Source organism: Myotis lucifugus, unplaced genomic scaffold (assembly GCF_000147115.1).
Source record: "Myotis lucifugus unplaced genomic scaffold, Myoluc2.0 scaffold_730, whole genome shotgun sequence".
NCBI classification, from domain to species: Eukaryota; Metazoa; Chordata; class Mammalia; order Chiroptera; family Vespertilionidae; genus Myotis; species Myotis lucifugus.
The window spans coordinates 247,443-267,340 of NW_005871778.1; the positions used below are offsets into that span (position 1 = coordinate 247,443).

The following is a 19,898-nucleotide window of genomic DNA, read 5'->3' on the forward strand; positions in this document are numbered from 1 at the left end:
AACCATGAACTTTTTACCATTTTAGACTATTTATCTAATATCTCAATAATAAAAGCAATATTATGTCCCATTTCCAAGTGGTTAGGGCTCACTCTCCAACTTTATTAAATTGCGGTTGAGCACAGGATACAGTCTTAAACATTTTGAAAAACATTAACCCAAGATGTAGGGGTTAAGGCTAGTCATCACTCCAGAATCTGGTATTTTACTCAGTATTTGAAATAAATGATTAATTCCCTAGGAAATAGTTTTAGCAAATGTTCAGGTGCCACACCAGAAAAGTGCGATAATTTACTGAGTTTTCTAGATTAGGCATATGATTGGAATACAACTTTATAAAGAGCATACATTGTATACTCTAGTGAAATAGCATCACTAAAAAATCTTCACTTATGAAAATCAGTTACCTATAGTCTTGAATAGTGAACAAGGACTCTAATACAAATACTCTTAATATTTTGCTATTTTAGAACCCTTAAAGGGTATAATTATTGGAGATTTAGGTACTTCACTAAGGCAGGTATATAATATTGCCAACAGGAAAAATAAATTTGAAGATTAGGGGAAGTTACTTCTCTAAACTGTCTTGGAATAGTTCAGAAGAATTTACACTCTATTAAGCAGGAAACCAATCTATTCTTTTGCAGAAGATTTCATAACTTATTAAAACTTCATCATTCACATTTTGTGTCTTAGATCTATTCAGTTATAATACATACTACCATCCCAGTCTTTTCTGTATCAGGAGTTGATTACAGGAAAACTCAGTGACATGATACAAATCTGAGACTCTGATGGTGGAAAGTGAAGTTTTAACAGAGAACCAATCGTGTTTTACCTGAGTGTCAAAAAAGCTTTGAGCTTCCTTGCACAGAATTTATACAATTTTTGCTCTTTCCACATCAATTCAGTTAATCCACTTTCCCTGGGACCTCTCCACCATTAAAACACATACCACATACCATATTTCGTCATTGATATTTATTTTCAAGAGTTATTACAACCAAATTAAGTCTGTTTGAGAGGTGTAAACAAATTTGATAAAGAATATAGATTAAGTGATCTAGCTAAAAGCAAAGTAAATATTAAGCAAATCCTAGCAGAGTTTAAGCAAACAGCATTAAAAATAAGAAAAAAGGGACAGGTGGTTCTCAGAAGACAAAGAACCAAAAACTGAATTAAATGCTACATGGGAGACGAGGATATGTTTTAAATCATGACAACATAGTTGCTTCCAGGTACTTTAGTATCAGAGATCAATTCCAATTGATCGCTTCCTATGGCCAGCCATACGTCAATTGAATGTGGTATAACTGACTATTGGCTCTACAGTTTCATTTGATCACTTGAGCAATATTTCCTTTAGTGACTATTTTGGAGGGGGGACGAGCAGGTTTAAAGAAAGTAAAACCTAATTTTAAACACATTCTAGCAAGAAATAATCAACTGTTTGAAAATCATGTTTTAACTTTTTGTTATATTCTCAGCTATACAAAATTGTGTATATACAAATTTTTAAACTGCTGTTAATTTGAAATCTATTAACCATATTGTGGAATTTGGTGTGTTTTTTTAAAAGATGTTTCTAATTGGATTTTTTAATCAAGAATGGAATTTAGTCTCTATTTTCTTTTTTTTAAAAATATATTTTATTGATTTTTTACAGAGGAAGGGAGAGGGATAGAGAGCCAGAAACATCAATGAGAGAGAAACATTGATCAGCTGCCTCCTGCACGCCCCCCACTGGGGATGTGCCCGCAACCAAGGTACATGCCCTTGACCGGAATCGAACCCGGGACCCTTGAGTCCGTAGGCCGACGCTCTATCCACTGAGCCAAACCGGTTCTGGCAGTCTCTATTTTCTGATAGAACCTAAGCTTTTTGTGGTTCTTAGTGTCCTGTGTAAAAGTTAGTGTCAAAGTAATCAACTTTGAGGTTTTTCCTTCTACTCTGCTTTGTATTACAAGCCCTTTAGGAAATGGAACCTGGTGAATATACAAGGAATTGTAAAATATTTTAATGTGTAACTTTTTCAACTGTGAAACTATGACTATTGTTTTACTGATGAAAACAACTGCTGATAAAGTTTTTTGTGTAAAGTGTAGTTCTTATTAATCAGGAAAATAATCAATGACTTGATTAGAATGTATATACCCTCTTGGATTTTATTTTAAGTGGATTGGTAATTTTCACATAGGTAAAACACAGTCCATCTTTATTCTTTTTTCCACAAAAAAAAAAAAAAAGAGGAGAAACTGGGAGGATACAGAAGAGTAAGGGGCTTTTATTTTCACTTCATACCTTTATGTACCGTTTAAATTATGTTGACATATAAATGTGCTTTTATTTTTATTTTTTTAAATATCAATAAGGATTGTAGATGGGGAAAGGGGGCGTGCTAGAAGGGTCAATGGGTAAGAAAAGGGTACATCTGTATTACTTTCAACAATAAAGATAAATTTTAAGAAATTAAGGACTATAGATGTGGTTAGAATATAAGTTATTTTACACTTTCCTATAATAAGCAAATGGCCTGTTGTGAACAACTACTGTGTGCCAAGCACTATGCTAGATGCTTTTGCATAAATGCCTCAACCTCATCTCAAATATGCCCCGGGGAGGAAAATCTTTTTTGTTGCTCGTAATCCTCACCCAAGGTTATTTTTCCACTGATTTTTAGACAGAGTGGAAGGGAGGGGGAGAGACACAGAGAAACACTGATGTGAGACACACACATTGACTGGTTGCCCCTGAATGCACCCTGATCAGAGCCAGGGATCCAGCCTGCAACTGAGGTATGTGCCCTTGACCTGAGTCGAAGGCAGTTAAGGGCAGGGAGGAAAATCTTAGTGCAAATGAGGAACCTGTGGCTCAGAGATGAAGGGTGGTAAATGAAAGAATGCCAATACCATTAATACCTTAAAAAAAACACACAACAAGTTTCTAAAGACGATAAAAAGAGGAAGAATATGTTTTCCATCTCAAAGGTTGAAACAAACCTTCATTAAGGGCAGGGCAGACAAACTACAACTTTCAGGGGAAAACTGGCCCACCACTTGTTTTGACACAGTTTGCTTAAAAACAGCCATGCTCAATGTCTGTAGCTGCTTTCAGGCTACAAGGGCAAAGTCGACAGCTGTCACAAAGACCATGTGGCACAAAAAGCCTTAAATACTTTCTCTCTAGCACTTTACAGAAAAAGTCAGCTGATCTCTGATCAAGTGCAAAAATTTATCCAGCAACTTCTATGCTGCATACTAAGCTTCAGCTAATATGTTGCCATAAACAGAAACTTCATGAAACAAATTTAAATTTTATTTTATTTTTCTTGTTAATCCTCACCTGAAGATAAATTTTCCAATGCTTTTCAGAGAGAGTGAAAGGGAGGGGCATAGAGAGAGAAACATCAATGTGAGAGAAACACATCAACTGGTTGCCTCCCACACATGCCTGCAGGGAGGGGGCAGTGCCACAGATAAATGTGAACTATAGTAAACTTAAAAGCAACGGACTTGTCATACATATATCCCTACTGCAGAAATTAATAAAAATAAACGTTTAGCAAATACATTTGTCAAAATTATTTAAATGAACCTAAAAACTTTAATATCCTAAAAACTATCATTACCTTTGGATTGTGCATAACAATAGTCTCTCCACTTGGAAACTCTAATCTGCGGTGCCACTGATTTGTGGTTACAGCTTTTTTATATTCGACCTACAATAATGAAAACAACATACATCCATTAATACAAATCTATATCACATTGAGAAAAAGTGGAAGAAAATTACAACTATGATGGTAATAAAAAACAGTAATAGCAGCTCTCATGTACTAACTGGTTACCATACTTATCACTTTACATGTATTACCTCACTTAATTACTCTCATTCATTCCTAAATAACATTATCTGCATTAGACAGAGGCAAACACCAAGATTTAGACTATTAGTTTCTTAGAGCTGCCAAAAAAAGTACCACAAACTGAGGGCTTAAAACAACAGAAATGTATTCCCTCGGTTCTGGATGCCAGAAGTCTGAAATCAAGGTGTCAGAAGAGCAAATGGTATAAAAGGGCCATGTTTCCTCTGAAACCTACAGGGAACTCCTTCATTGCTCCCTAGCTCCTGGTGGTTTGTCAACAATCTTTACTGTCCATTGGCTTATAGGTGTATCACTCCGATCCCCTATTCTCACATAGTACTCGCCTTCTGTCTGTCCCCTTGTAAGGATACCAGTCACATGGGAACAGAGGCCCAACCTACTCCACTATGATCTCATCTTAATAACATGTGCAACAAGTTACATTCTGAGCTGCTAGAGCCTAGGACACAATTCAACTCCTGGCTGACATTTTTTAAATAAAATTGGTTTCTTTTATTACTATTGGCCTGGTGCACGGATTCATGCACACTGAAAGAAATTAATTAGAAGGTGAACAGAGGGGTGGGATTGGGCGAGATGGGCCGGACATGCCCTGGAGCCAACCTCCCTCGGTTCCTCCCAGCATCTGCGGAGTGAGTGGGATCCCTCTGGCAGGTGGGGTCCTTCAACCTGACCTGCGGGGATCGGGCAAAAACTGGCTCTCCGACATCCCCCGAGAGGTCCCAGAGTGCGAGAGGGCACTCTGCAAAGCTGCTGTCATAGAAGTGTGGAACGCAAATGCAAGTGTGCAGTAAACCAGGTTCTGGGTGACAGTGCCCCAGCAACAACATAACCCATGGCCCAAGGTGTAATTGCAAGGCCCTGTGAGAAATCAGGCTCCTTCCTCTCTGGTTTCGGGGTGCATCACCCTAAAACTGCTGCTGCCAAGTCACTGCAGCTTGGCAGCTCCTGCATTGAGCATCTGCCCCCTGGTGGTCAGTGCGCATCACAGCAACCAGTCAGATGGTAGGAGGGACACTTAGCAGATTAGCCTTTTATATATATACACACTAGTGGCCCGGTGCACAAAATTCGTGTACTGAGGGTGTCCTCAGCCCGGGGTGTCCCTGCACCCTTCATTTGGGACCCTTGGGGAAAGTCGACTGCTGGTTTAGGCCCAGTCGGACATCCCTCTCGCAATCTGGGACCACTGGCTCCTAACCGCTCACCTCCCTGCCTGCCTGCCTGATTGCCCCTAACCATTCTGCTTGCCGGCCTGGTCGCCCCCAACTGCAACCCACCCTGCTAGCCTGCTCGCCCCCAACAGGCACCCCCTGCCAGCCTGCTCACCCCCACTGCCTCCCCCCCCTACGCTGGCCTGATCACCTCCAACTGCCCTCCCCTCCTGGCCTGATTGCCCCTAACCGCCTCTGCCTCGGATCTGTCACCATGGCTTTGTCCAGAAGGTCTCCCAGTCTAATTAGCATATTACCCTTTTATTAGTATAGACTAGAGGCCCAGTGCATGAAATTCGTGTGTGTGTGTGTGTGTGGGGGGGGGGGGGGCCCCGTGCCCCAAGCTGCATCCTCTAAAAATCTAAGACCCCTTGGGGAATGTCCAATTGCCGGTTTAGACCTGATCCCTACAGGATGGGGCCTAAACCAGCAGTTGGACATCCCTCTCCCAATCTGGTGGCTTCTAACCACTCGCCTGGCTGCCTGATCACCCCTAACCACCTCGGCTTGCTGGCCTAATCGCCCCCTAACTGCCCCCCTGCCAGCTTGGTTGCTCCCTAACTGCCCTCCTGCTGACATGGTTGCCCCCTAACTGCCCCCCTGCCAGCCTGGTCACCCCCTAAGGGCCCCCCTGCCAGACTGGGCACCCCCAAATGCCTCCCTGGCGGGTGGGGACCCCCTGAATTACCCCCTACTAAAGCGGGAACCCCCCAAATTGGTCCGGGGTAGGGTGGACATGACCTAATTACTCCTTTTTCAGGACGAAAACACCTAACAACCTCTAAAATGGCCCCCGGGGGATATTTTTTTTTTTTTAAAATGAAAGCGGGGGGGGCAGAAGGTTTTCCAGTTCACAGTCGACCCGGTCTAATTAGCATATACCCGTTTTATTAGTATAGATATATTATTATTATTTTTTTTAATCCTCACCCGAGGATATTTTTCATTGATTTTAGAGAGTGTGGAAGAGAGAGGGAAAGACTAGGGCCCAGGCTTGGGAGGAGCCTGAAACCTAGGTATGTGCCCTTCTCCAGAATCAAACCCAGGACCCTTCAATCCACAGGCCAACGCTCTATCCACTGTGCCAAATCAGATAGGGCTTCCCGGGAGACATTTTAAGTTCATAATTACATGAGATTGCACACTCCCACCCACAACTTTCTGACACCAAAGATCTTCCTTGTACACAGAATCAAGACAGGCACTGTTGGCCCCGGCTGGGTTGCTCAGTTGGTTACAATGTCCTCATACACCAAGGTTGCAGGTACAATCCCTGGTCAGGGCACATACAAGAATCAACTAATGGCCAGTTTGGCTCAGTGGAGAGAGTGTTGGCCCACGGACTGAAGGGTCATAGGTTTGATTCTTGTGAAGGGCATGTACCTCATTTACAAGATAGGTACCTGGCCAAAGTCTGGGCATATGTGGGAGGCAACAAATCAATGTGTGTCTCTTTCACACTGATGTTTCTCTATCTCTCTGTCTCTCTCCCTCCCTTCCACTCTCTCTAAAATTCAATGGAAAAATCAACCAATGAATGCATTAATAAGTGGAACAACAAATCAATGTTTCTCTCTCTGAAATCAATCAATACATTAAAAAATTTAATTAAAAAAAAGAAAGACTCTCTTGTAAACAAAGTCTGATCCCTGTGGGTGGTATTTCATGCAGCTCCAATGTATGCAGGGCCTACATTTTTTTAAGAAAAGCATAAAGGGATAAAGCCCACCTACCTCTAGTTTTTCACTGAATTCCTCTGTATAGGGAATAAATCTGCTATCTGTGTCTCCTTTGTAAAACCAAGTACAGCGTCTCACTTCAGTGGGCTCCTCTTCCCAGTACACAGCTTTCCTCACTCGGTCATAGAGGTAAACATCATAGCGCCCTCCATCCGTGTCTAGAACCACACTCTCAGGGTCTGGCTGGACTGGTTCCAGCTGCCTGGTGCCGGCCGCCATCTTGGCTGACAGTTAATTTGCATATACTCACTGATTAGCCAATGAAAAGGGTAGCGGTCGTACGCTAATTACCATGTTTCTCTTTTATTAGTGTAGATACCTTAAACCTGGCAGGAGTGGCTCAGCTGGTTGGGCATTGTCCTATGGATGGGAGGGTTGCCAGTTCGATTACCAGTTGGCACATATCTGGGTTGTGGGTTTGATCCACAGTGGGGCTGAAAACAGAAGACAACCAATATGTTTCTCTCTCACATTGCTGTTTCTTTCTCTCTCTCTCCCCACTTTCCTCTAAGCATGTCCTCTGGTGAGGAGTTAAATAAATACTTAATTTAATAAGTAATTTAAATTAAAAAAAGAATAGATTTTTAAAACATTAAAAATAAAAAGAGCTAAAGACTAATCTGTACTGATCAAAATTATGACCTTAAGTGAAGAAATAACTAGGGCAAAATTTTAAAACATGAACATAAAATAATTCAAATAACTGGTAATAAACCAAAGCAGCAACATTTATGAATCATATTTCTGAAGAATATTATTAGACAATTTTTAAGTCCCATGGTGAGATATCATCAAGATAAACAAAGACACCTTTTTTCCCACAGGACTTCTCACATCCTGAACACACTCCTGTGCACTGTCTGTCTCAAATGGGAGATGTAGTCAAGCACTTCCACACTCACCTGACCATGGAATACTTTTTCCACAGCATCTTAAGAAATAAGGTTTACATAGAAAATGCTCTATACATACAAATGAATCAGGGAAATAAGAAAATTGACACCCCCCAAAAAAGGAGAAAAAAAAATTGACACCGGGATTATATGAGCTATTCTGTTTCTCTGATTTAAAATCAGAAAAATCCTTTAAATAAGTAAGAAAATTACTAAAACACTTCTTCAGATACCTTTCTCAAATAACTCAGAACTTATATTAAAATCACCATCTTGCCAAAACCGGTTTGGCACAGTGGATAGAGCGTTGGCCTGCGGACTGAAAGGTCCCAGGTTCGATTCCGGTCAAGGGCATGTACCTGGGTTGCGGGCACATCCCCAGTAGGAGATGTGCAGGAGGCAGCTGATCGATGTTTCTCTCTTATCGATGTTTCCAACTCTCTATCTCTCTCCCTTCCTCTCTGTAAAAAAATCAATAAAATATATTTTAAAAAAATAAAATAAAATCACCATCTTAAGGTACTGAGTCTTGTGGGGTCTACGTTAAGGAATGTGACATTCACAAAAAGTAAGCCATGGATAAAGACCTTCATGTTCTCTCTCCCTAAAATCAGATCTAAGTGATGCATAGACGGTGCTTACCTGAATTATAGACTTCTTCAAGATGCAAAGAGTCCAACACACTGAAAGGCATCCAGAGCTGTCTGTGCTCTACCTCCTTGCAGTAAAACCAGTGGGGCTGAACAGGCTCGTACTGGTTTTGAAGCATAAAAGGAGGTGGCACTGGCACAGAGCCCACAGGTCTAGCGAGTGCCTGCTGCTGCGCTGGAGGGGACAGCCCTGACTGCACTGGAGGAGGAACCTGGAGGGGACGACAAAGTCAGGACCGTCATGCCAGCTCCAAGGACAGTTTCGTAGATGCTTCGGACCCATTATCAAGAGTCTGTGCATCAGTGTGATTTTAATTAAGTAAAATGAAAGCCATTCTCTGTCCCCAAGAGTAAAGTTAGGTTACACTCACAATAATAGCGCTATCTTTTAAAGGTTTCCATTTTTTTGTTTTGTTTTAGTTGATTTCCCTTTGGAAGTCAGTTGGGTATCAGTTGGGGAAAAAACATAAGGGAATTTCATAGCCCAATGTAAATGTTACTCCATTACCCTTCCGAGACTGAGGTTAACTGTCTAGATCCAAACTCCATAAATGTAAATAAAAGAAATTACTGGAGTAATCAATTTTAGTCCCTATAATTTTGTATCTTGATTGAATAGTATAATTAAAAATGAGATGTTGGCAGTCTGTTAAGATAATAATTGCTTCAACTCTCACTGGTCCTTAGATCGCATTTATCATTGGTATCTTACACTAAAATCTAAAAATTCCGGCACAGATTAACTTATTAAAATCAGTTACTACTTCAATACAGATGAGAACTAAAATGTGAACCTTCCATGAGCTACCTGTAAAAGAACATTTGCTTCAAAGCATACATCTTACAAAGAATATCCTCTGAAAATATTTTGTCATCATATATATTATAAAAAGCATTGTGCTTTTAAAAGCATAGACTAAGTAAGAGAGATTAAAAACTAAAGTGCATAATTAGGATACAAAAACATGTCTCCATACCGGTGGCAGAGATCCTGGAGGCGTCTGGTACATGTGGACAGGGGGTCCAGAGGGTGGCAGATGGGTGGGATGGCCTGGTGTTTGGCACTGCTGCAGCTGTGGTGGTGTAATGTAAGGATTCGCTCTGCTGCTTACGGGAGTATGGCGATAGGGATTGTATCCTTGTTGGGATATTCCTTGGGGTGGGCTCCCAACATTTGAAGGAGGGGGACTACTTGGCTGAGCAGGCAAATAAGCATTTGTGCCCGTCTGTGAAGAAGCTGGAGGAACATACTGAGCCTTCGAAAAGGATGGTGGAAATGTATTCAACACATCTTGGGATCCAGTTGTAAAAGGGAGAGCAGCTGGGGTCTTGGAGAATGTTGATTGTCCAGGTGATGTTGCTGCAGTTGTTAATGGTGACTGTCCAATATTCCCAAATGGATCACTACTGCTTGATACCTGAGAGAAGTAACTAAATGTCTGTGGGGTAGATGTGTGAGCAGAAGTCTGACCAAGAAAGCTGTCCTCCTCCCCAACATCTGTGGAATCCTCTGAAAGGGACAAAAGAGCAAATGGTTTAGAAGGTATGCTATCATTCTACAGACCTAGTTCTTGTACCTCTCATTGTGTTGTTCCAAATTACATGCCTGCATTTACAGGAAGAAAAAAGGAAAAACGTTTATTTTTTATTTGAAAACTTCTCTTTGTAATGAAAAACTAAAAAATATGAATAGGAAACAACAAAAGGAAGAAAAATTATAATTCATTCATAAGCCCACCACCCAGAGATAATCACCTTCAACAATATTTCGGTACATACCTTTCCATACTTTTTAAATACTAGAGTTAGACATTATTTATTTTGTAAATATATAGAAATTATACATATTTGTATATAGACGTTTTAAAAATTATAAACAAAATCTGTATCTACTATTTTACATGTTCTTGTGCATGCTCCCTTTTTTCCTGGTAAAAAATCTAATACACATAATTTTATTTCCAACATCATGACAAGAACCTAAAGTACAGATACTCACTCTGTTGACAAGAAGGGTGTGTCAGGGCTCTTACCCATAAAGCACTCACTGTACAAATGAACATGTGGAATTCGTATTCACAGGTACAGGCAAAGTAGGCCAACAACGAACTGCCATCCCTAAAATCAGAGTATCCAACCAGCTAAACCATCATGACCGAGCACCAAATCACTAGAAAAGTCATTTTCTAGCCAGGTAAGTTCTCCTCGCTTCCCTTTGCCCAACTTGATCTTCACTGCGGGAATTATCAGCATCAAACTATTTATCTTCTCTCTGCTCCAACTTGTAAAATCAAAGCATTTTTTCTCTACATAGCCTCACAAGACCAGCCTTACTAAACTCTCACGAGCCCTTAGCTTGTTGTCACTTCCACTGTCCTCTTCCTAAGCTTTTCCTTCTCCTGTTTCATTCTATCTCCTACCTCTGAAGGCATGGAGCAAATCAGAGGTGGACCCACGCCCGGCACACAGGCACACTGAGGTCCCTGCCCTGAGACCTGACAAAGGGAGCCCTCTTTCAAGCTCCGGGCTCCATACTGATCTGCTAGAGCAGGGCACGGCTTGCTGAGATTCTGGATGAAGTCTTTAGGTTGCTTCTACTGTATTTCATCAATTTAACTAAGATAATCCACTATTCCAAATACTCTTCTAGGTTGTTTCTTTGTGACTAAAAATAAAATACCTTGGCCTGCCCAAGGGCCCGTCTGCTTTTATCATTCTACTTTTCTTATGTATTTCCAGTTCTCACTCTCTTTTCAGTCATGTAAACCTCACGTGGATTCATCTGTATTTCTTTTTTTTTTTTTTTTTTTTTTTTTTTTATATATTTTATTGATTTTTTACAGAGAGGAAGGGAGAGAGATAGAGAGTCAGAAACATCGATGAGAGAGAAACATCGATCAGCTGCCTCCTGCACACCCCCCACTGGGGATGTGCCCGCAACCCAGGTACATGCCCTTGACCGGAATCGAACCTGGGACCTCTCAGTCCGCAGGCCGACGCTCTATCCACTGAGCCAAACCGGTTTTGGCACATCTGTATTTCTTCGTCCACCTCTCAACCACTGAAAACAGGGAGGAGAAAACTCTGTGGTGAGTTTCATCCTTTAAGACGACTTAGGGATCAAGTGATTCAAGAAGCTTTTTTTCTGATTAGCATCAATTATAAAGGAAATACTGATCTCATCATGATCCAGCCTCACCTCAGGGGCACTTTCTAATTACATGTGGACACACAACTTTAGTGAGCACCTACCTGTATCCTTGTGACACTCCCAACTCCGTATCGAATGAGACTGTGCTCACTGTTCCTGAACCTATTTTCCAACTGCTTCCTCGATACCGTGGCAGGCACATCCACTCAAACGTCGGACACCTAAAACGGAGTCCATCATCCTCACTGTCCTCCCATGTGCTCCTGCACCACATCTCACTAACACCACATCGACCCATCCTCTCAAACCAGAAACCACATCTCACAGACGCCTCTCCTTCTCTCATACTCTCCATTCAATTATTCAGATCCTCATTCAAGACACATGTACAAAGTAGTTATGTGGCAGGCACTGAAGCTAGGTCTTGGGGCTAAAATTGAATGAGAAGGAGCCTCTGTGTTCAAAGAGCAGACAGTCTGGTCACCAGTGTGTCCCTAAGTCCCAACACTTTTATGGTCTGAAATCTCTCCTATCCATTCCCTGCTCTTCATGCCCCATGTGGCTGATTATGGCTACAGTGCCATCCACTGCTGCCTGATTCACAATGGCCTCCAGGCTGGTGGCTCTTGCTACAGGAGGCTTTATTCTAGTGCAAGCTCACAACACTCCAGTCTTTCCAAAACACACCTCTAATTTCACTGCCTACACACACTATAGTCACACCGATCTCCTGGGAGAGTGGGAGGAGAGAGAATGTGAGCAGCTACCACCAAATCCTGACAAATCTGCAGGTTTTCCCACACATGAGACTTTTATACGCCTATCTCTCCCAATGCCCTCATTTCTGCGTACCCTTCCATACTGGTGCATGGGAGGACACTCAATCCATTGAGCTATGGTGGCTGCGACCAAATCCTTTTTATAGATGGAAAAATAATTGTTACAGAATTAGCTGCATGTATGACCTTATTTATTCCTTCAACTTCCTGCAGCCAGGCTGGTCCTTGACCAAAACGGCAATGCCTAACCTTCCCACCAGTTTTCAAAGCAAGAGGTACATATTCCTGACTCCCATCCTTTCATTCATTCAACAAATATCTATTAAAAAACTGGTCTACCGCATACCATGCCCTTCCTCATCCTTCAAATCCCTGTTCTAGGTATAGATTCCTGCTCTCATGAAACTTACATTCCAGTGGGATAAGACAAACAAATATGTGTCCCTGTCAGGTGGTGATAAGCACCAAGAAGAAACATAACACAAGTGAAAGGGAATCTGCATGTACAAGTGCCTCCAGTTTGCCCTTCACTTCTCCATGAGACTTTCGTCCTTTAAGCAAGAATAAAGTATTCAGTGGGAAAATATTTATCCTTGACTAAGAATCTATGTGATAGTCACTAAAGATCCTAAAAACAAAAAGGTAAATAAGTCGCACCTTCAAAAAGCCCACAGTCCAAACAGACATGCATGTTTATTGCACAAACATTTATATAGCACTGTGTGCCAGGCACTACACTCAGTGCCTTACAAAAATCCATTCATTGCCCTAGCCAGTTTGGCTCAGTGGATAGAGCCCTGGCCTGTTGTCTGAAGGGTCCCTGGTTCGATTCTGGTAGAGGGAAGGTGCCCAGCTTGCGGCTGGATCTTCAGTGGGGGATGTGCAGGAGGCAGCCGATCAATGATTCTCTCCCATCATTGATGTTTCTATCTCTCCCCTTCTCCCTTCCTCTCTGAAATCAATACAAATATTTTTTTAAAACTCAATTCATTTCTCGTTACAGCCCCATGAGGCTGTACATAAGTGGACATTGAAGTGTAGAGAGGTAAAGTAACATGCCTGAGGTCACAGTAAGTTACTGCAGGACTGGAGCTGGAACAGTCTATGCTTCTAAACACCACCCTCTGGGTTATGCCACATAGTTGTTAAAAAGCCATCTCTCCACAGGAATAAAGATGCCAACAAGGAGCTAAGGCGCACATAGGAGTGCGGACCCAGGAGAACAGGAAGGCGCCCAAGAGGCAGTGATGCCGAGACAGGCAGTATTCGCACAGAGAGGCACAGGATGCAACCCTCCTCTTTCAAGTTTGTGCATCCTGGGAGGCGCCCACCGTATCCTGGGGCACATCCTAGGCATCCTGAGAGGGGGCGCTAAGTCACTTGCATTTCCTGCCAGGACCTGCCACACCAGTAAGTGTTCAACAAAACCTGTGGGACGCCAGCCAGGAGTGTCCGGCCTCCGAACGGGTCCTTCAAGGGGCGCAAAGGAAGCCTTGGGACTGACCCCGCCTCCGAGTCCCAAAGCACCCAAGCCGCTCACACTTGCCCACCATCGGCCTTGGCAGCCACCCACCAGGCGGGTGGCGACCGAAGGAAAACCTCCAGTCCGACCCTCGTCACCGCAGGCCCCCGCCCCGCTCCCCGCACAGACGCGCCCCCCGGAAACCTCTCCGTATTACCTCCAGGCAGGAGCAAGGAGGCGGAGGCAGCGGCGGCCTGGGTGACCGGGATGAAGGGCACGTTGAAGGTGAAGTCCGTGGCCGAGGATGAGAAGAGTAAATTAGTGCCGGACGAGGAGGAGGCGGCACCACCCCCACCATTAGGTTTCCTCTCAGCCATGGCTGCGGCCCACCAGCCGTTACACGTCTCAGGAAGCCGGTGCAGCACCGCCGGCCGGAAACCGGTCACACTCGGGGCCAGCACACTTCCGCACTTGCGCACAAGGGCCAGAACTTTGGGCGGCTGGTCCGTGGCCGCGTTCTTGCCCCTATGTAGCGCCGCCATAAATCAACATGGTGGCGCCGGCTTCACGCCCGGATTCCTAACACGTGACTCCCCCCACGTATACGGAAGTGGGCCTGGAGGCGGAGGCGGGGGCGGGGCTGGGGGCGGGCAGCCCCAGGAAGGTGGCCCAGGGGGCTTTGCCAATGCCAGCGTGAGCTAGTCAGGCTGAGCCAGGGCGACCTTAGGGGCGCCGTCTCAGCACCCGGGCCCCTCCCCGCCCAGGCCGGCGTCCCTCTCCTCTGAGCGGGATCCCGTGGGCAGCCTGCCAGGCCGTGAAGACCCTGGAGCCTTCGTGTGGCCCCAACTTCAGCCCCTGTGCTCACAACCATCTTTGTGGCAGCCACAGGCCCCTGGTCTCCTCAGAGGTGACCTCGCGCAGGGCGCACGCTGCCTCCGCTGGCGGAAGCCGGTTGCTGAGGGTTGGAAATACACAGACATTTTTAATGGAAGCAAAATGGGGCAATGGCGTCACGGCCATCCGGGATTAAGCTCAGGCGAGGCAGGGCGGGCGCTGTGCCCATGTCATGGCAACTACAGCAGCCTGGAGGCAGAGGGGCGGCCTGGCCATGGAGGGCCTGCGAGGAGCCCAGGCTGTCAGCTTCATCCCTGGGCAGGAGCACAGGCTCTGGCCCAGCTGGTTCTGCGAACACCCCGAGGGCGGGCACCTAGCGGCTCCCAGAGCCTCCTCAGCTTACTTAATTACACACCACGAGAACTCAATCACCCAGCCAGTGTTTAACCAAGCCCGGCCCGGGGAGCCGGACGACCGTGGGGAGGCTTGGGGCGGAACCTAGAGTCAGGCAGGCAGTCCTTACAGCGAGGTGTGAAGTATCGCGATACCCAGAGACCTCGCGAGAGTCCGCCATTACTGAGGCGTTCGGTACCTTGGAGGCCGTCCGTACCTCGGTGCCTCCTGGAACGAGGCAGCCGGTGCTCTCTAGGCCGCGGTCCGTCCGTGTCACCTGGAGTCGGCTATGAGTGCGGCGTTTTGTACCCCGGAGGCCGCCATTCTGAGGCCAGAAGTCCGTACAGCGCGGGTGTAAAGTCTCAGGAGACCAGGCGACCTCGGCAGAGTCCGCCGTTGCTGAGGCATTCAGTGCCCTTGAGGCCGCCTGTACTGCCTGGCCTCCGCGAATGAGGCATCCAGGACGGGACAGGTAGCCTTTACTGAGGTCACTGGTTGCTAGCTACTAGGTTACTTGTTACTAGTTACCGGGCTACTGGTAACCAGTCCACCAGGATGACCACGTACTAGTTTTTAGGTCACTAATTACCAGGTACTGGTTGTCAGGTCACTAGGTTGCAAAGGTTCCTAGTTGCCAGCTACTAGGTTACTAGGTACTGTGTTCCTAGTTAGTACCTACTAGGTTGCTTGATAGTATTTACTAGGCTAATGGTTTCTGGTTACTATGTTCCTGGTTACTAGTTTCAAGGTGACCGGTTACCAGTTGATTAGGTTACTTATGCATGGATATACTTATGATACAAACCTTAAAGGAAGCTGTCAGTCAATTCCTTTGGAAAAAGTATCCTCTGCTCCCCTCTTGTGGCCCTTTAAAGAATAACACCTCCATCAGAATTCTGTCCGAGGTGCTGAAATTGTAACTAATGTCCTGTGAATTTGATGAAGAATTGTACCCCAAAAACACAACCAGCCCTGACCGGTTTGACTCAGTGGATAGAGCGTCGGGCTGCAGACTGAGGGTCCCGGGTTCGATTCTGGTCAAGGGCATGTACGTTGGTTGTGGGCACATCCCCAGTAGGAGGCGTGCAGGAGGCAGCTGATTGATGTTTCTCTCTCATCAATGTTTTAACTCTCTATCCCTCACCCTTCCTCTCTGTAAAAAAATCAATGAAATATATATTTTTTAAAAATACAAACAAAGACCACAGAAAACCCTAGAAAATCATCGAGGCTGTCCAGGGTGCAATTATTGTTTTTCCCCCTGGATGTACTAAAGTCACGGGTCTGGATTTTGCACCCCTTCCAGTCCCAGCCCTGCAAAGGGAGGCTTTGGCTTCTGCAGTGACATGGGGAAGCTGTGCGTTCACTAATTCAGTTCATAACCTAAAGGCTGCCATTATTGAAGCAGTCAGTCCTGGGGAGGCGGCTGTTCCCAAGGCAGCCAGTACCGGACAGGTCACCTTTCCTGAGGCATCCAGTCAGCCGGAGGCCGTTGTGATTGCGGCAGCCAGTCCCTTGGATGACCCCATTATGGAGGCAGCCAGTCTGTGCAGCGAGGTGCAGGGGTATAGGGATAAGATGTTATTTCCGCTCGACTCAGCGGCCCCTGGAGAGGCCTCGTTTACTGAGTCAGCCAGTACCCTTTGGCTGCAATGTTGGATGCAATGAGTAGCCTAGAGGTGGGCATTCCTGAGGCAGTCCTTCCCCTGTAGGCTGCTATTATTGATGCCATCAGTACCAGGGAGGCTGTTATTGTTGATGGCACCTCCAGATGCAGGGTTCTCATGGGAATGTGTTTTTACCACGAGAAAAAAAATTAATGGAAAGGTTTTTATAGAAACATAGTGAGTTTTTTAAAACTATTTTTTTATTGATTTCAGAGATGAAGGGAGAGGGAGGGAGGGAGGGAGGGAGGGAAGGAAGGAAGGAAGGAAATGGAAACATCAATTATGAGATAGAATCATGGATCAGCTGCCTCCTGTCCCCCTCCCCCCACTGGGGATCGAGCCCACGAGCAGGTCATGTGCCCTGATTGGGAATCGAACCAGGGACCTTTTAGTTTGCAGGCCGTCGCTCTACGCACTGAGCCACAGCGGTCAGGGCTACAGTGTGTTCTTTAGAATATTTATTTGTCCTATTTCCGAAAGGAAGAGAGAAGTATGAATGATGAGTGATGATCGTCGATTGGCTGCCTTCCTTGTGCAAGAAGAAAGAGTGACATGTGTTGTCATCTGCTAAGCGGAAGGAATAGGCCCTGGCCAGTGTTGCTCGGCTGGTAGACATTCGGCAGGCCAGGGAAGGGTCGCTGGTGGGATTCCTGGTTCAGAGCACATAGCTGGGATGCATGTTTTATCGCCTGCCCCGGTCTGGGCTCCTGTGGGAGTCAAAGATGCATGTGTCTCTTGCATACTCATGTTTGCTTGTTTGTTTTCTCTCTCTCCTCCTGCTCCCTCCCTTCCACGCTCTCTAAAAAAATGAATGGTGAAAACATCTCCTCTGTAAAGAATTAACGAAAACATACACAAGAAAAAAGTACAAAGAAGGAAAAGATTTGGAGGGTGTGAAAAAGCACCATATCTGCAAAGAAAGGCACCATGATGAGCAGAGCATTTAGCTCTGCTGATGTTTTTCCATGCAATGTGTTTATAAGATAAAAATAAAATGTTCGAGTGTCCCTCAGCTGCCAAGTTCCTGACACAACACGATGAGGCCACTCTAGCAGGGTCCTTGCAGGGTCTCCCAAGCCAGCACGTCAGGGGCGAGGCTCTCGGGGGCGAGGCCGGGAGGAACAGGGGAAAGCGAGGTGTGAAGGAGGCGGGAAATGGACAGAGGAGGGTCGTGTAGGTGTTCCCGTCTACTGTGTGGTGTCGCTGCTCCCAGAGTCCCCCCCACTGAGAAGATGCGAGCAGACTCAGCTGGTGTCGGTGACCGAGGGACACACAGACCTAGGGACACACAGACCGAGGGCCAGACACACCATGGAAGCCTCAGTGGCCAGGAGAGGTGACATCGGAGAACGTGTGGCCAGGGTGCTGGTTCCTCGTATCCTCCTGGAGGTACCTTGTCAGTGTTTTTTGACTCCAGAACCATGTATTTCATTTCCCCACACAGCCCCTACTTCATGGTGACTCTGTCCAAGACATAAGACCTGTTTGGACATCCATGTACACAAAAGTTGTTTGGAAAGTGGTGTCCAAGTTGTTTTATGTAGTTATGATCTGCCAAATCCATGAGAGCCAAGCAGTTATGTGTTTAATGTATTCTACATTTGTATTCTAGATAGATTTTATTTTAGAAAATGACATTTTTCGTACCAAGCTGCCTTTGTAAGTGTCATTAAATGAGCATGTTAAAAACTTTGTAAGTGTGGATGTTTTACTTGGCCAATGTTTAGAAACTTGGTCAGTATGAGTGTGCATCGCTGCCCAACTGAAGTGTTGGGGGTCATGTGTTGTGAGCCAAGCTGAATCTTTGGGAGCTCCATGACTGTCCCCGTTGTTGAGACAGCCTGCATGGTTGTCCCTTCATTGTATGTTATGAAGCACTAGGCAGAAGGTAGAAGTCGAGTTGTGCCGGGGTCCAGGCCCAGCGGTTCAGGGGTCCGCGAAGGTGTGGACGGCATGGGCGAAGAATGAAGGGCACGGAGACAGCGTTGAGCTGATCAGCATCCTCAGGTTCTGTGTTTATGGGCCTGTTCCAAGTGTGTTTATCGTATTTGATTCTATAAGCATGCGTCCATAGTTCCATCACGGTATGTTTTGTCTCCTCCTTTGACCTGTTAAAGTTTCTTGTTTGATGTTTCCAGTTTCTTATGTGAGCTTTGCCCAAAATCTCCTTTCTGTTTAGCTCTGCGTGTTTTAATGTTATTTATTGTCTCTCTTTGTCCATTGTATTGTAAAGGTTAGTGTGTGTGTTCCATGATCAGGGCTAGTTTGTTATTTGTATTGTATGGTTGCTATTGTATTGCTGCAGTGTGAAGGTCTAAGGCCAAAGCGGAAGGAGGTTTTCGTATTGTGTGTCGTAAGTCCAGGTTGTGTAGGTTCAGCATGATTGTTGTTAGGTATGGTGATGAACGATGTGCCTGGCAGTTTGTTGAAGTGTTTGTGGTTGCCTAGGTCGCCTAAGAGTGTGGTTTTGGCTGCTGTTTTGATGTTGTTGTGTTTTTCATGTTGTGAGTTGTTTGTGATTGACTTGTTGAAAATAGTGAGACCTCCTGTATGTAGTGATGTAGGTATGTCTCTTTGTCCTTTTCCGTGTTGCAGCCTTTGAAGAAGCTGTTGGTGAGAGGTTGCAAGTTGCAGATGTGTTAAAAAGCATATTGTATTGATGTTTCACGTCGAGGCAAGAAGAGGGCTAGAGAGTGAGAAACATGGATGAGAGGGAAAGATCCATGAGCTGCCTCTTGTGCATCCCGTACTGGGTATGTGGCTGCAAGGCAGGTTGATGGCCCTGCCGGCTCCATGATTCGAGCGGTGTCTGTGTGGGAGGCTGAGAGTGAGGTTGTGTGCGCTTGCAGGATGTGAGGAGAGTCCCTCCCCCCCAGGTGTGATGTGGGAGGTGCCAGAGTGTCCTGGAGGAGTGATGGTGTCTGAGGTGCGGCCGCTGAGGCTTGGGTCCCGTTTGTTGGTGTGACTTTTGTTTGTGAGGTGAGAGCCAGTGCCACCCCGTCCGTGTGTCCTGTGTGTTGTTGTGTCCTGAGCCGTTTTGTGTGTGCCATTGGGCAGGTTGAGTGAAGGTTGTGGTAGAAATGATGTGTGTTAGGTGTCCGCCTATGTCCCCGTGAGTCGTGTTGCGGCTGTGATGCCAGGTCCGATCGTGGTGTTTGTGGGGTTTTGCTGCGTCCTGCCCATGGTGTGAAGTCAGTGCAGATGAAAGGGTGGAAACATGTGTGGGTATT

At 45.4% G+C, this 19,898-nt stretch overlaps 1 protein-coding gene and 1 long non-coding RNA gene across 4 annotated transcripts in view; one reads left to right on the forward strand and one right to left on the reverse strand.

The window, feature by feature from the left end:
* SEC23IP (SEC23 interacting protein) overlaps nucleotides 1-14,286 on the reverse strand; it is a 40,726-nt gene extending 26,440 nt beyond the window's left edge. Inside the window, exons 1-5 of one of the 3 annotated variants that reach the window (XM_006105864.3) lie at nucleotides 13,992-14,285; nucleotides 9,360-9,892; nucleotides 8,375-8,594; nucleotides 6,834-7,027; nucleotides 3,629-3,718 (exon numbers count right to left, since the gene is read on the reverse strand). In XM_006105864.3, coding sequence (XP_006105926.1) covers nucleotides 3,629-3,718; nucleotides 6,834-7,027; nucleotides 8,375-8,594; nucleotides 9,360-9,892; nucleotides 13,992-14,151 — 1,197 coding nt within the window. In that variant the 5' untranslated portion in view covers nucleotides 14,152-14,285. Of the gene's footprint in view, nucleotides 1-3,628; nucleotides 3,719-6,833; nucleotides 7,028-8,374; nucleotides 8,595-9,359; nucleotides 9,893-13,991 lie in introns of all 3 variants that reach the window. The other 2 variants (XM_023746770.1, XM_014447941.2) reach the window with 2 other exon arrangements.
* A 910-nt stretch (nucleotides 14,287-15,196) lies between these two features.
* On the forward strand, nucleotides 15,197-17,675 carry LOC106694963. The gene is made up of 2 exons (XR_001346043.2): nucleotides 15,197-15,473; nucleotides 17,506-17,675. It is a non-coding gene; the product is annotated as an uncharacterized LOC106694963 (long non-coding RNA).
* The last annotated feature ends 2,223 nt before the right edge of the window (nucleotides 17,676-19,898 follow it).